The 16,735-nt window shown below is 41.3% G+C and overlaps 1 protein-coding gene across 10 annotated transcripts in view; it reads left to right on the top strand.

The window, feature by feature from the left end:
- Window positions 1–13,318, top strand: part of LOC135386212 (poly(rC)-binding protein 3-like) — a 417,863-nt gene extending 404,545 nt beyond the window's left edge. For 3 of the 10 annotated variants that reach the window (XM_064616021.1, XM_064616022.1, XM_064616023.1), the window contains one exon: window positions 34–2,826. In XM_064616021.1, the coding sequence (XP_064472091.1) occupies window positions 34–340 (307 nt within the window). In that variant the 3' untranslated portion in view covers window positions 341–2,826. Of the gene's footprint in view, window positions 1–33; window positions 2,832–7,565; window positions 7,623–9,345 lie in introns of those variants that run through there. The other 7 variants (XM_064616024.1, XM_064616020.1, XM_064616018.1 and 4 more) reach the window with 5 other exon arrangements.
- Window positions 13,319–16,735: the final 3,417 nt, after the last annotated feature.

Genomic DNA, 16,735 nt, shown 5'->3' with positions numbered 1-16,735 from the left:
CCTCCTCCTTGTTTTCTTTTTGTATCTCCGCAGCATGGAACTGCATAAGAACCTGACCCTAGACATGACCTCGAACCACAACCCTGCCTCGACCTCTGGGTCCCCGCCCACCACCACCACCACCATGACCCCGAGTCCCCTGGCAATCCCGCTCAGCCAACTGGTGAAACCCACGGCGGCAGCCGCACCCCTGGCCCTGCTGGCTGCCGAGCTGAGCAACCTGTCCTCCAGCCATGGCCACAAGGGCCTCACCGCCAAAATTCGGGCCTCCGCAGCTGCCTCGGGCTCCACACATAATGGGAGCAAGAAGTCGGAGCGAAACAAATTCTCCCCGTATTGAAAGAAAGAAAGAAAAAAAAGAAAAAGAAAAGGGGACTGCCTATCTCCTCTCTCTCTTGTCCCTCATGCCCTCTGCCTCCCCAGTTTCTGTTGGGTTTCGCAGCTTCGAGGCAGGACACATTTTTGAAAGATTCATTGCTGTCGGGGCTCGGCTGTGTGAAAGAGCGTGAGCATAAAGTTGTTGTGCCGGTCGTTTTTTGGTGCCAGCTAAGTATATGCGCATAATAATTAGACCCTTAAGTTTTCGGGTTTTATTTTTTTCCAAATTCGGGGGGGTAAAATTCGGGTCAATCACTCGATGTCGAAAATTTGTGCAAATTCGGGCGGAAAAATTACCATCAGACTGAATTTGGGGATAAATCGGGCTCTGTTGTCGAACAAACATTCGTTGTACAGCCTATCCAGAGTATCAGACGTTGAGATCAACCGTGTATCTTGTGAAAAATTAGTATGTCATTGCCGTGAGGTGCCTAGCTTAGGTGCAGTTTTGCGGGTAGAAATCGGGTTTAACCCTAAACTGGTGAACCTCGATTCGGGGTGCAAATTCGGGGGAAAATCGGGTTTAACCCTAAAACTTCAGGGTCTAATAATAATGTGCATTCTGGACATGTGCAATCAGTATGCCGGTATTAATACACTGACTGCATCAAAACGCTGCCGTGGAACGCGTGCAATGCTTGCATGGTCAAGAAATTACACAACCGTTCAGTTGCAATATAGCTTTAGGATGTTTAATTACATTTCACGAGCATTCTAAACCTTGCGGTAGAAAATGTCAGCTACTGCCCATATTCGAGTGCGACAGCAATGAATCGACACATTGTCCCCCTGAGACACAACTATAATGTGCATAGTCATGGTAGTGCGCGATGGATGCGCAGAATGGTCTCTCAACCACGCACCGCTGCAGTAGAGCGGTCATATACTACGTGGTTGTTACCGTGGTGACACACTGGACAAGAATATCTGTGCTGCAGTGTCGTTCAGTGCAGACTGTGTGGACACTTATCTGCGGGGTGGTCTTAGTTGCGAACGGGGTCACTACATCACGCAACTATACGGTGGCATTCCCCTGGTGGACGTAGCAAGAAATATATAGTGTTGTGTGAAGGGCTTTCTACGCTCATCTGGGAAGTGATAACGACTTACCTTGTCTATTTGATTGTACTTCTTGTTGTCTTTTGCATGTTTGTAAGTGCAGTTTTCTTGTGGGTTTGGTACCTCTCACTTTTTTTTTTTTTTTGTTGTTGTTGTTGTTTTCTTTTTCTTTTTTGGCAGTATTTCATGTGCCGTTTTTCTTTTTTATACTTATTTACCAAAGAGATATTCCCAGCACAGAGCTCTAGTAGAGCACTAGTATCTTTGTTTGAAAAAAAAAAAGGATCGGATTTTGTCTCTACCTTGTTTTTTATCTTTTTTTTTTCAATCCCCTTATTTTCTCAGTGTTTGTTGTGTTCGACATGAAGCACTGCACTATCTTTTAGATTTAGTGGTCAGATATATGCATAAAAAGGCTCGCCTTTCGTTGATACCAGCCCTTGTGAGGTCACAAACCCTGAATGCCCATTGGGGGAGGAGACTTGCGCCTCCTACTCAGAGATCATGTCCAGGGTGGGAATGTCACGAAGCAAAATAATAACCTCTCCTTCCCAAAAAAAAAAAAAGATGCCAACAACACAGGATGGCTGCTATCAAGTAAAGGCAGCTGATCACAGTGAAGCAATGAGTTTTTATATTTAGATTTCTTACACATCTCTCAGTGATGCTTTTATCATTGACACGAGCTAAGGCTTGCAACGTGCCATTCATGAGCAGGGTTTCTGAGGAATGAAATGGGCCACTCTTCTCACCGTTTTGTAGGTGGAAAATATGAGCCGCCTATATGAATGCTGAGGCTTGTCATGCCGTAGACATATCACATGTGGGTTTTGGGCTGGTATTTTTCTAAGTGAACTCGTTAGCCCGTACAAACAGATAGAGTAGAGCGCGACGGCCATCTCCGGGATGGAGAGCATGCTCGGACGCTGGGCAGGCTGTCAAGAATGACGTGCATAAAGCAATCAAGACAGGCACCTGTCTCCGTCTTTGCCCATTTTACTCTGCACAAGTGTTAGCTAGTCCACACTCTTTTTCCCTTTCCTTTTTGTTCCCCCCACTCTAACCAGACATTGTGTATTTTGAATACGGTATATAGGACAGCTCTATCATAGCTGTAGGTGTTGGTATCAACATTGGCATCAGTTCTGTGGTACCCCTTCTATATACATGTGTTTCTCACATTTGTGGTCTAAGTCATGTGCCCCAGCTGTCCAACTCATAATAATTGTTTTATGTACGTACACACACGATGTGGGAAAGGGGGTGAGCAATACGACAGTGCTTAATTGCAGCATCAGAGATGGAAAGTTCAGTGGCTTTAGTGTAATGCAAACAGGGTCTGTATTCCTGTTGTAGATACCATCTTTCATAAAGCACATGTTTTCGAAAGAGCTCTCTCTCTTTCTCTCTCTCTCATGGGGTTCTGTCACATGGCTCCTGCCATGCTTTGAAAGCTAAGAATGCAGACACTGTAACTGAAATGCTTGTGCACAAATGGGATCTATATTTCTCTTCATTTCATGGGATTCTTGCACAGAAATTTACTTTTCTGATGCAGCACTAAAGCTTTGCTATTTTTTTTTTCTTTATTTTTAGAGTCATGATGATCCGTGACTTTCATTACAGATATACTTTTCGTAACAGGGACTGAATATTCAACCATGAGTTTCTCCTGCCAGTTGTAAATATTTCGTTTTTACTGTGTCATTAATTATGAGGGCCAATTAATTTGATTTTGCTTTATAGATGCAGCTATTATAAGTAGTAACTTTATGAGTGATAGAAGTATTGTACAGTGTTCTCATCTAAGCTATACATGTAGCACTGTATGACATGAAGTATGAAAAATTTCTAATAGCAGACATTCAATGTAGCAATAACAAGCTTACATATTGCATGTGGTAAATACAACAGTAAGCTTGAGTGACTGTAACTCACATAGAAACTTAACCATGCCACTTGCTATCCTAAAGATGTGCATCACTCTGTGCTACTCGGCAAGACTGCTAATGTAAGACTGGCACGATTTTCAGTGCAGTGCAATTTTGAACATTTTCATCTACATATGCAGTTATTTTACGTGCAAAAATTTGAACGACAGATTCTTTCTTTCACGTTGGGAAATGTGCCTCTATTTCACGGATTGCAGAAATGGTGCCACAGCCTCAATGTGAGGCATAAGAACAGTGTTGAGCTTTTCGGTGAAACATGTCATGTTTAAAGCATGTGCAATGAAACATACTGGCCAGGAAGCTTTCTGTGCGATATTGACACATGACAGAGTGAACTGTAAATATCATAACTTAAAATATAATGTACTAATCTAAGATCTGTGTACATTACACTTGGATATCATTGTATAGCTATCGTACAAGGTACTGGTGTATACTTGTCAGAAAAGGAAAGCAATCTGTTCATCTGTGTTGAAGCTAAGTTATATTGATTGTACAGCAATGTTTTTGACATTGTAAGAGGATTACAGGCATATCATTCGGAACATATATAACTGTACGTGCTGTAGCACACCAGTTAACAGAAACTTGATGCCTTTACAAATGACACACAATGACAAAAATGACAAAATGACAAAAATGACACACAGCAATTAGTTATTACCTAAAACGTGCGTGGTGATGCTTTTCTTCACAGTCATTTTGAGTTTCACGTGACTTCTGAAATGGCTCGCATGATTGGCATTAATTCCACTGTCAGACATTATGTGTATTGCAGCCCTCAAACTGTCTCATCCTTTGGGAGTACATTTCATATCTGATGTGCTTTCCTTATTTTTCCTTGTCGGTCTTGTGCCCAATGTTATTTGCAGTTATGATAGATGTGTTTCTCAGTCAGCCTATGTGAAAGGTTGTGTGACATGCCCATACCCCTCCATTGTAGAATAACCATTTTGATGTCACTCATTAAAGGTTGCTCCAAAAGCAGCGGTCATGTCGCGTGTCATTCTTAGAGTAGGGAAACGGAGCGTGTTTTTGCCCCCCTTTTCAATTGTGGCTGAATATCAGTTACGGCTTTTGCAAAGTGGGTGACTTAGTACTCCCGCTACAATGGCTCGTTTATTTTACAAGGTTGCTAAAAAGTGCAGTGTGAACTTACTTTCTAAGCACAAACAAGACTGTTACGATAGATATATATTCCTGGCTAATAAATGGGTGCTCCATGAAATTGCACGTACTCAAAAAATTTAACAAAAAAAAGAGCAAAAACTCAATGTTTTCCGAGTTACTATGTAAACGGGTGATAAAAACCGGGCTGCTCGGTAGTTGATGTTAAAGGCGATAAAATACCTCAGTGCAGGGTACACAAAGAAGAGACTATCAGGAAGAGCCTCATGATCGTCTCTTCTTTGCGTCCCCTGCACTGAGGTATTTTATCACTTTTAGCATTACTACGTGATAAGACTGGTTTTCTTTTTTCTTTTTTTTTTCTCACTTGCACGATGTATAGAAAATACTTAAGCAGAGCAGAAAAATATCAGACAGCCGATCGAGTGATTTTAAGAGATCATTTGTCATGGAAGGACCCAGCTCTACTATTAGTTATCACTCCGAAGTGTTGACTAAAGGTTGCGCTACAACCGCATTATTCTTCAAACTACGAATTGCATTTTTCTGATTTGCTTTAACATTCCTTTCAAAGTGAATTGCAAAAATTGCTTTGCCCGAACAAGGTCACGCATGCTTTCCGCAGAAGTACTATATAAAGAAAGGGTAAAAATAAAATGAACTGAACTCAAGCTGGAGTGCTTGTCCACCCTTTTGGTCATGTCGTGGAGAAAACAGTGGAAAGAGGGAAATTTCTAGAGGAGTTGTATTTGATATCATCCTGAAAAGACAAGCCTATAGTAACATTAAAAAGAAGTAGCCTCATGTGTCTTGCATCTTTTTTACATAAATATAACGGTGACATTTCTGTCGTTACTTTTGTGCAACTGACATATAGTTCACTACAGTGAATCGAAGTGTGTCGCAAAAATGTTAGTTTGTGCCACTGTGTAGCCAGCTTTGCTTGTATAGACCTCGTGCATTGCAGTGAAGCTCTAATGTTGAGAGGTCGCCTGAACCGTTTCAAATGGTGCCATGTGCTAAAGCAAAGTTGCATGTGATGTACTCAAAGCCTGTCAAGCACTGTTACAGTGAAGGTGCTGATCATACTCTCTTTTTTTGTTCTTTTTTTCAAGCAAGAGGGTTTTAAGGTTCTAGCCCCTGATATTACATCTCGTGGAAAGTGGTGTTGCTGGTGGCAACCCAACTACTGGTGCTATCGCATACTGAATCATACACTTCAAGTACTGTGTTGGTCTATACCCAGGGCTTTGCACAGGACTTTCACCTTTGTGGGACACCAGCATCGGCTGACTTTTTGGGCATTTTTGGAAAGTATTTCGGGGGGAATTAATTTTTAGAATCCACCTAGCAAGTGCCTTGCTAGGTGGATTCTAAAAATTAATTTCTTTTCTTTAAATTAATTAAAAATTAATTATTTTTCTTTAAAAATGCAATACTGCATCGTACACTTCAAATACGGTGTTGGTCTACCCAGGGATTTGCACAAGACTTTCACCTTTGTGGGACACCAGTATCGGCTGACTTTTTGGGCATTTTTGGAAGGTATTTGGGGGGGAATTAATTAAAAATTAATTAAAAATTAATTATTTTTCTTTAAAAATGCAATACGTAGACTTTGCAAAGCCCACTTTGCTTCCTCCTCCGCACCATTACTGCGTAAAGTTCCATCAGCGTCTGCTACAGCAGTGTGCCAGATTAGCGATGCATATAGAGGATCCTACCTAATCCCACGATTTCAAACCTGTGGCTTCGTAGTATAATCGACTGCCACATAACGCGCATCTAGTAAGTAGTGAAGGGTATGAGCAGCTTTGCCATGGTTCATCCCCCCATTTGCAGTCGCAGATGATTTCTGGAGCTGTTGCCAGAGGGCCAAATTTGTTTCACGTGATTGTGAGTGGTGGGTCCTTCAGCGAGACCTCAGTCCAAGCAGCAAGCGGGTCCTGCTATAACTCTGTGTTGATTATTCGGCACAATTAATGCAAAGGCAAAATCCAGCAATTTGGTGACACAGTACATAGAGAGAAAGACCAGATGTTAGAAATTGTAAGTACAGTCAACCCTCGGTTTATGAACCTTCGACTTATGAATTCCCTCGTTTTATGAACACTAGCACGAGGAACCAAACTTTTTACATGCATTTTTCCCTCGTTTTATGAACCTCGATATTCGAATAATGAATGGAATTTCTGGGAACCAACTAGGAGTTGCCCAGCGTTCTTGACCTCAATTTATGAAAGGATCGTTCCGAGGCCAACAAAAACCTTCAAAGGGATTATTCCGTGGTCTTATGAATGACGCCTGAACGGACAAAACGTTTTCGAGGTATTGCACCCTCGGTTCTTAACCCCTCGAAATCCGAACAACAAACGGGTTTTTGCAGAAGTGTTCCTGACCTCAATTGACACAGCGGAAGGCATGGTCCAAAGCAAAATTAAACTATTTAGTATTGCATAATAAACAGAGTGTGTGCGCTAACATCTGTGTTTTGTGAGACTGATACAGCAGAAGGCATGGTCCAAAGCAAAATTACACAATATACTGCATTATAAACACAATATCAACTCGGAAATACTGTTCCATTTGCTCGATAGTACTCACTTAACGGAATTTTCGATTTATGAATCCCTCGATTTATGAACGATTTTTCGGGGAACCGAGGGTGTTCATAAATCGAGGGCTGACTGTATTTCAGGCAGAAGACAGTTCTGCTGGACACGCCCTCATCAGAGGCACTCTGCACTTGTAAAGTGATATGCTACGGGGAACCCTCAGGGGGGAACTACGGGGAACTCCCAGGCCCTACAGACATTCTCTGCACATCTTATTTATTGAGGGCCTGCAACAAGAACATATCCTTGATATCGAACTGTCTTCATGCACTGCAACCTCACAGGTGCTGCACAAAAGATGTTGCATCACTAATTGATAACTGGGTATCTGGTATGTGAGGAGCCACTAAGACCATTGTGCTTGTCATGTGCCCATCATTCCCTGTGCAAGCTAACAGGGCTTACTTCCTGTTTTTCTTTTCTTTTGTCATAGCATCCAGAATGCTCAGTTGCCTTTGCTCTGGAAGAACATGGCTGTTGCTCCTCTGAAGTGAGTACTATTTTCAACAGGGTTGCAATTAGGGTTAGCGCCCCATGCAATATGGGACTCCGTTTTGCTAGTGCATTTATATAGCACTTGTATGGCCAAAGTAACTGCTGAAGTGCAGTTTCAGTAACGTTAAAGAAATCACACACACACACAGGTATTTGTTTACACATCACGTTTGCTTTTGTTTGCATGTATTAAAACAGTTTGGTGTTAACGTGTGGTAGTTAAAAAAATTTATTGATACGCTTCTTGAAGAAACAGATAATGTTCCTTGACAAAAGAAAATTTACAATGCAGACAGTTTGCCTCTAGAAGTAACAAGAGAAGGTAATCTCAATCTCAAATTATTAAGCATGTGCTGCCTTATTTCAAATGTACCACGGTGATTAAATATTTACGTGGTATTAAGATTATTGCTCTGTATTACATGGCAATAGTACAGTATCACACAGTATCTTTCTGTTAAAACTTGTATAATCAACATAATCCGAGTCAGATCGAGCCGCCCCAATGGTACAGAGTAAGAGCAAATGCCCACGGAATAAGTTATAATTGGGGCCCTGTGTTTTCGGCTTTTATGTTTGTTTGTTTTAAATCGGGGAGTTAAAAATCGGGTTTTATTTCGGGAGAAGTAAAACAGAGTGATATTGGGTGGAAAAGTAGATTTTCAGGAGGAGAATTTTAAAAAAAAAGAACTCTGAACACTTCAGAAAAACAGAAGATACGGAACAGCTGTGCTGAATGTCCAATGCACAATGTCCTCCAGTCGCCGTATTGGTGGCTGTATTGGCACTTTGCCATGTTCCTTTTTGGGTTGTTTCAGGTTTTACCCTAAAACACAGGGCCCTAGTTATAATCTGCAATCTTTCATTCTTCCTGACAAGCGTTGTTTAAGTGCTATGGGGATGTACGTGAACACGTATTGTGTAGGTCATTTTACAACTTGTAGATGCCACAGTAGCATGTCACAAAAACCGAAACAGTTCTGTTGTCGTGTAGCTGTGGATGGTGTGGTAATATTTGAGGTCTCTAAGCAGCTTTTCCTCCTCTCCTATTATGCCCGATGCCGCTTTTCCAAATTTGGCGTGCAAGAGTTGGGCATTACATTCGAGCGAGGATATTCTTGTAAATTTGAACGAGAGAACGACATAAGTTGGTGGCTGTGAACAAAAATTTGTTGATAACGCTGCTGATAAAAGTAATTATACTCATTTTTATTAACAGAAGCGTATACGAAGAGGGGAGTCAAGTCCTGTAGATCACATAAACAAAATACAGAAGCCGACGCTGAAGATTTTTGTTTAAGTTTGATTTGTACAAGCTTTCGCGTGGAGGTCCACGCTTCCTCAGGTACAAAGAGGGTACTTTGTACTCAGGTACTTTCTACCTGAGGAAGGAAAATCTTCAGTGTCGGCTTCTGTATTTTGTTTATGTCATTTTTATTAATGAAATCTGAAATCGAATTCTCTCACATGTCTGAAAACATCACCTGGATTGCAGTCCCTTAGCATGGTTTGTTAAGGGAGAAATAGGGTTATACCCGGGGGCCATTGTGCATGGGGATGAGAGATGGGAGATAGGGGATGGGGATGCAATGTAAGAGAAATCACATTATCAGCAATTGCACTCGAAGTGTCTTCTTAACTGAACTGCGGGCGTGACAAGAAATCTCGGGCTGCCAAACGTTTCTACAAGTGTGTTTTGTGTCCTCCTCTCTTTCCAGCTGATGTTCTCCCGCTGTGACCCCTCGCAGCACCCCATGCTGTCACTACTCAGCCACCGCTGCTGCTACTCTCCTAGCTAGTGCAGCTGGTGCACGACATCTTATTCTTCGTCTGTATTAATTTTTTTGCACACAGTTACGAGTCTCTGCACACAACACACACACTAGTGGTATAGTGCTGTCTTCACCACTCTCTCTCTCTCTTTTACGAACCGCTTATAACCTGTCACGTGACCCCCATCATAACAGGAAGACTGACAATCATCTCACTGGACGAGATGACCTTATTTATTTACTTTATTTATTGAGTCGAACCTACTTATGACGGTGGCGGCTGGAAGTCGCCGGGTAATATATATGGGTGTGGAAGTGTCCTGGCACATTCTTGGCCCTACCATTCTAAAAGTTAGAGGCAATATTTTGTAACAAATGCTGTCGTTGCAAGTGGTTTTTAAGATGTGCTACCTCTTGTATGCACAAGAACAGCCTTCTTATTGTTATTATTATTATTTTATTTATTTATTTATTTGTTTATTTTTTTGTGTGCTGAGAGTTCCGAATGGTGGTCGACATGTAACCAGAGCACAGGAACCATTGGAGTTTTTTTAAATATTCTAGTATTCAGTTGTATCTTCAGTTGCCCTTTATTCATTATCTACGTACTATTTACTATATTATCTACGTAAGACAAGAAGTGCAGGTTTTTGTATTTACTGCTCCAGGTCAGTTTTGGGTTGCTGTGCGACACCTTCTTCGCAGTGAAGAAGGCTATCGATAATAATTTTTACGACGTTAAGTTTATGACTGCTTTTGACTGTCTCACACAGGGATTACGTTGAAGCACACTCTTTACTGACACCAGTGGTACCAACCGTTCCCCACGTAAAAGGAGTTCGCAACCGCTGGATGTCATACCAGTCAGACGCATATCAGTTGCCAAATCAGTAGACGTGTTGAGCCAGTTTTGCTTCATCTCCACTTGTACAAGATTGGGTACTGGATTCTAACTATAATTTCAAATGTATTGCTGCAGTCTTCACCAAAGTTTTACGCTAAATTCTCTCACATATCACGCCGTTGCGGACCAGGAGATATTTCCGCTGGAAAGCCACATAGATTGTAACACTTTTGAGAGCCCTGTCATATAGCAGCCACGTGCTGTGGTTTTTCCCCCCCAAGAGCACTTCCGAGTCGACAGAGCATGATTGCTTCACCGAGAGATCGGGCAGTGACAGCCTTGCCTCCCTTGCTACGAACGCCTTTCTTTTTCCGAGAAGCCTTTACAGCTCAGGCTGTTGGAAGGCCTGTGGGCATGGCATATCAAAGCTGCTATAATTAACATGAACTTGCAACGCACCTCCCCCCGAAAGAAAAATAGCCCTAGTTCAAAGTGAGCGCTGACCAATTAGAAGAAACTATAGAGCCAGAGGGACATATCACTATTAGAGTCAGTAGAGAAGCTCTGCTTCGGAGCACGGTCAAGGATCTGCAGGAGCTCCGACATCTCATAGCTGCGTCAGTACGTAGCAGCTACCCCAAAAAGGAGGACGTGACTAGAAACCAATTCTTATAAACAAGTCTTACGCGGATACTACTTCAAAATGATATGTCGTTCTAGTCTTCTACGCCAGTCTAGCAGGCGGCTTCAATCGTCCTGGTCTGGTGCTGCTGTCTGCAGACAGTGCAGATGCCATGATGTGCGGAGAGTCAGTGACCAACTTCATGTCTTTGGGTCTCGTGGATGTAGAGAAAGATTTAGACGGGTGAAATAGCGAGAAAGAGCAAATAACGCGAGACAAGATCGAAGCTCTCCGCTCGCTGACAGTGCCCTGGTGCCGAGCTTGTCCAGTGGCTCTAATCACCGTCACATTATTTTTCCACGAAGCAAAATGACGTGCCAACGTTTTCATGACAGCCAGCGAAGCTTCGATGGAAGCGCAAAAGGCATTTTTGTCGGAGAATATATCCCCGTGTATAAAGTCATGAGTTCCCGTAGAAATTCCTTCATGAGCTGCAAATTTCTTTGTTTCCAAACCCCGTAGTTTGATATGAGTGTTTTTGTCTTTTGCAAAAGCGTCACTACACTCAAGCTATGCACTCTTCTCAATGTACAAAGGACACCAAGAAATGAAGAAAAAAAAGCGTTACTGTAGAAAAATACCGGAAACCACCAAGTGTAAGATAGACGTGAGATACAGGATTGATCGCAAAACCAAATTTACGTGAAAAGATCCCACCTTTCGTGCTGTAACGTCGTGTTAGTTGTTTTACAGTTTTTTGTTTACCTCGCAGTAACCCTGTCTTTCTGGGCTGTAATTTTGATGTATATCTAGCACCCAATTATTCAAAATGCAGGCTTTATCTGTTACTTGTCCGAAAATAACAAATTTCGGTACTGATGAGAAAAATTCAAATGGGACTTCACATAAATATTGACTAAACATGGGAACAGCAGATTAGCATGATTTTTTTTTTTCCGCTTTGCTATATTTGATGCATTGAATATATCGAAGTAAAAGTTGGCAACCTATATCAAGACAGAAGAAGAAACATTTTATTGCACATTCAAGCATTTTGCAGTAGGCTTACTAAAGCCTGTTAATTCAACTATACAAGCACCGCATTTTTAGTTCTTAACACAGGAACTTCTGCATTGTATCCTGTATTGTCCTCAGTGCTCTGGCAGTTAAGGACTTGCATATTTCAACAAAGATGTGATATCTTCGCACAGTAATTTAACGGTAACAATAAGTACTGCAAGTACTGCAATATCAGTATTTATGTACAATAACAGGTGCGAGTTATACATTGAAACATACAGTTAACATACACGTTAGTCTAGTCGTACGCTGGAAATGGTCTTATGAGGGCACGCCATTCTTTCCTGTCTTCATGCGTTGTCGTAAACGGTGCTAAACAATGCTGTGGCAGAATGCATGACATGTCATCTTTTTTCATTCAAGTATGTATTACGAGGACTTTTTGTACATATAATGTCAAGTTGTTATGCGTTGGGTGCCATTTATACAGTTCATTCTGTGGGTAACTAAGCAAGTCTATGCACACTGTTAGATTGAGCAAATGCAGCTAAAAAATTTGTCTGCTTTAAAAAAAAAAATGTCTTAGCCATCCTATGCTTCCTCGCGGACAACAGCATGTTGTGATGTCGGGTACTTAGTCCCAACATTGCTCTGTCTTCTTCTTCTTTATTATTGTTACTAGTATTTCCCCTGTCTCTCTTGTGGCCATGGAGGTTTTATGCTAAAACAATACAAGAACAAGCCACAATCGTTTCAGATTCGTGTCTGCGGTCAACAGCTGGTCATGACTGCGGCTACCATGCCGAAATCGGCTAACATTACAAGGTATATATTGTCGCACGGCATATATGTCTGACGGTCACATGACTTGATTTCAGTGTTGCAGGACAACATTTACCAGAAAATATATTATGGACATCACCATACACTAAAATTCATGATTTTGGATTACGTATCGCACAAAAGCAACATACAGTAAGGACAAATGACTAAGAACAAGAACTAAACTTGCAATGTGAACAAGAACACTATCGTCTGAGAAATAAAGACAATTCATGTGACAAATAAAACAAAGAACGGCTGTGAAACTCCTACCTCCACAACCTTCAAAACCAAAACGTTTTTCTCATTAGTGACATGACCTGATTCTGTAACGTTCCAGTTTCTAAATTTGCTAAATGGCAAACCTGCATATTGATAGACAGGCAACAGTGCTTAGCTTCACTATGTTGCTCAACGTAACCAGTCCATTATTTATTCTGTTGTTGAATTCAAGGGGGCGCAGTAAAACACCTAGCATTCCTCATTTAAGTATCCAATCAGCAATAACAGTAGTAATCAGTAACAGCAATCCTTGCATGCAAACAATTAATGTCCCACGGAACATATATCTCAAAATTGTTTTAGTCAGCTGGCTGGTGAGCTGTGGTCTCCATAATTGTGTGGTCTCCGTTGTCTCAGACCACGAAATTTGGAGTGGCTTGTTCTAGTGGCTTCATGTTTGCCTCCACGCAAACGATAAGCTAGAGTATTGGTGTACACAAAATTCCTCTACGTACTGACATGGCCCATGACAGAGACTTCCTTTCTCATGACTGCAGATTGAAATTAGCATTACATACTCATAAAGCGATTTTTTTTCTTTTTCTTTCATGTTTGTCAGCGTCATTCACGCACATATTTGAACGCAACACGGATAACACGTTTTGTTGTGTATGTTCTTTTTTTTGTAGCCCATTATAATACTTCTATGTAACTTTTATATGTCAGGAATGAGTTTTTGTTTTATGCTTTTTTTATTATTAACATTACCTCATTTACTTTCATGTTTTACTTGCACGAATCGCTAATGTATAATCGGACTGTGCCATATACAGCCACAGTATACAGGAGAAAGTATATAGTATTACTTTTTATTAGCTTACGTTGGAGCCATTGTTTGGACAAGTAATCCATGAGACATTGTGGCTGTATCATTATCAGCTAGCACCTGACAACTCTTTTTGATGTATTTATTTCCAGTTTTGTGTTCACAGCGCATGCACGTGAATTCTTGAAGGAAAGTAATGCATATTTGTATATACAAATATATTTTGTTACACCATGTTTCAAAAACAAGTCCCAATACCACATACTGGTATGTTTACAAAAAGAGAATGTTTCTCCATAGCAATATTCGTTTCCAAAGGAATGAAATACAATGCAAATGACATGCACTCGATAATTCAGCATAAGTGATTCCGAATGAATACACGTTTTAATGAATACTCATGTTTAGGAGAGTGAGGGTTTACACTGTCCGAATTTTCATGCACACATAATTTTGTAACACTAGCCACTGCTCCCTCAGAAACAGGGTGAGATAGAATCTAAAAAAAATTGCTGCCAAAAAAAACCAAAGGATACTACAGTGGTATTGAGCTTGCTGCGTGCAAAGCTTCGATGAGCTGCTTAAATTGCAAGATAAGAACATATGCAGATATGTGCAGTTGAGTGACATTGGGCCAAACCCACATGGTTATCAAAGTATGCACTATATAGTGATCTCTAGTCATTCTGGCCGCAATAGTGAAGTACCGCAAGGGGATTACCTCCTAACTGTCGATAATGGGGCTATCCTTAAGACTGTCCCATGTAACTAAATGTAGAAAGCGAAGATGCTTTGGCTGTAGTTTTCCCACTGTCTCCAACACTGATAACTGGGATATACGGCCAGCATGTACATCAGCAGCATATATGCTTGTCATCCATTTCACCACGGTGAACTGAAACTGTCAGAACGTACTTGTGCTGCATCAAAGGCACGAGGAACCGGGAGAACGCCGAAGCAACGTAAATCAGTGTTTATATTTGTTCCGGTTTTCCTGGCCCCAGCGTTCTCAAATACAATCATAAGCACCACTTACGATGATTCAAAAACATGTGCTTTGTTTCATATGGGTCGACATGCTGAAGAGCTAATGCAATATCGCGAAAGTTCCGAAAGAAATTATCGCATGGATATGGTTAGACAACAACCTCGCTCACAAAAAGGGTTTTCCCCCATTGCTTATTTCCCACAAAATTCCTTTTATATGCAAAACTAGAAAGGTATAACTGTAAACAATGCATAAGTAATTTTTCTCTCTCTTTTTTTTTTTTTTTTTTTTTTGCATAGTCTCATTTTGTTATGAATGTGGAGTTTCATTCTGTGATAAAGTACGTATGCACCTATTTATAATGGTCGTTTCTTGTGTGTGTTACGACGGCAGTGATAATTTTCTTTGTGTTCATGAGACGAACTGCCGTCGGCACAACAGTGCATCGTACTATGTTTTCGTGCAGAGTAATGAGTCTAACTTGCACACGATAAAGTTAGAACCATTTCCAACTCGCTCCAGTTGCAGGAGTCAAGGTGACGAACAAATCTAGTCCGTAATCGAAGATGAGCCTTCTTTGATGAACGTATTGGAAATATACTTGGTGCAAAGTATAGCGGGAAGCTAATATTCTGTCTTGCTGTTTTCAAAGCAGATGAAAGTTATGTGGTACATGATCTCCAGTGCATTTCAATAAGACCGATGCATTTATGTGCAACAAAAGGCGTCAAGGACTCTCTAACGAGGTGGCGTTAAAACTGTGAAATTACCTCTCCTCCCAGTACGGCAAGTCTAGTCGAAACAGTAACGGTTTTTGCTGGGGACTGGTTACCAGGGGGTTTGCCAGTTTCTGTGAGGGTTACCAGTATTACAGCTGCTTTTATTTGTACCCTGCACAATATTTCTCAATGTAGCGATACTTCTCATTTTTTGACAGTCGATGCACTCTATTAAAGCATGTGTACAGTCGCCGACCGATTTTTCGGACATGCTCGATTTTTCGGACTCGTTCGCGGAACGGCCGCGGGCCCCATAGAGGTGATGTATAAGAACGTCCAAAATTTCGGACACCGTGCAGCTCCGTCGCTCGATATTTCGGACTCTGTTTGCACAACCCGCGAATTTCTCTCATGGGGTGACGGAAAACACTGGTATCATATCTGAAATTCGTATCAAAAGAAATCGACCAACTAAAATATTGAGGCAAAAAAATAGGCAGTGATGATTGTTGATTTCCCATTCCTCTGAGTAGAAGAGGTCTGTCGTAGCACTGTTGCGTCTTCGTATTTGGCCAACGGCCCAGCACGTGCTGCCCGCCCGCGAGTCGCGCGACAGCGCTGTAAAGCGAGCTTCACCTAAAGCACGCATGCGTTAGGTGAAGCCGACTTGCGGACTCGATGACAGCGGTGCCTCTGTCAGTGTACTTACAGTGACGAAATGTCGCTTCGGGAAGTAGAAGCTGATGTTATCAGGCAGAGCTGGAAGCGCGTTAGGAAAGCATCGACAAATTTTTCCAGCCTACTAGGGCTTAGTAAAGTTTATTTTGAAGCGAAATTCGTTGTTTCGGACTGCTCGATTATTCGGACTCTTGCGCGATCCACGCCGAGTCCGAAACATCGGACGGCGACTGTATATATATATATATATATATATATATATACATATTCTGCTTTTCATTTTTCAAACGCCTGTATGAAAAGGGGTGGTCTGTCAGATAATTTTAGATATGTTTGATGCTTTGTGAGAGACTAACACTGTGTCCCCCAAAAGCACATGTAATCTTGCGTGGAACACATATCAGTCATATGTGAAAGACACCTGAATACTCAAGTATGATAATGGCATTGTATGGAAAACCAAAGAACCAAAAAAGGGTATTGAATTTTTGAAGGGCCACTCTGTTTCAAAGATGGTAACAAAATGATATACGAGGACGGATAAGCGAGTTACAAAAAAAAAAAAATTATGCACGAGACTAACTTTGCAGTCACG

The sequence above is a fragment of the Ornithodoros turicata genome, chromosome 2 (genome assembly GCF_037126465.1).
Source record: "Ornithodoros turicata isolate Travis chromosome 2, ASM3712646v1, whole genome shotgun sequence".
Classification (NCBI taxonomy): domain Eukaryota; kingdom Metazoa; phylum Arthropoda; class Arachnida; order Ixodida; family Argasidae; genus Ornithodoros; species Ornithodoros turicata.
The sequence above is the reverse complement of the archived record's forward strand: the minus strand, read 5'-3'. Positions and strand labels throughout refer to the sequence as shown.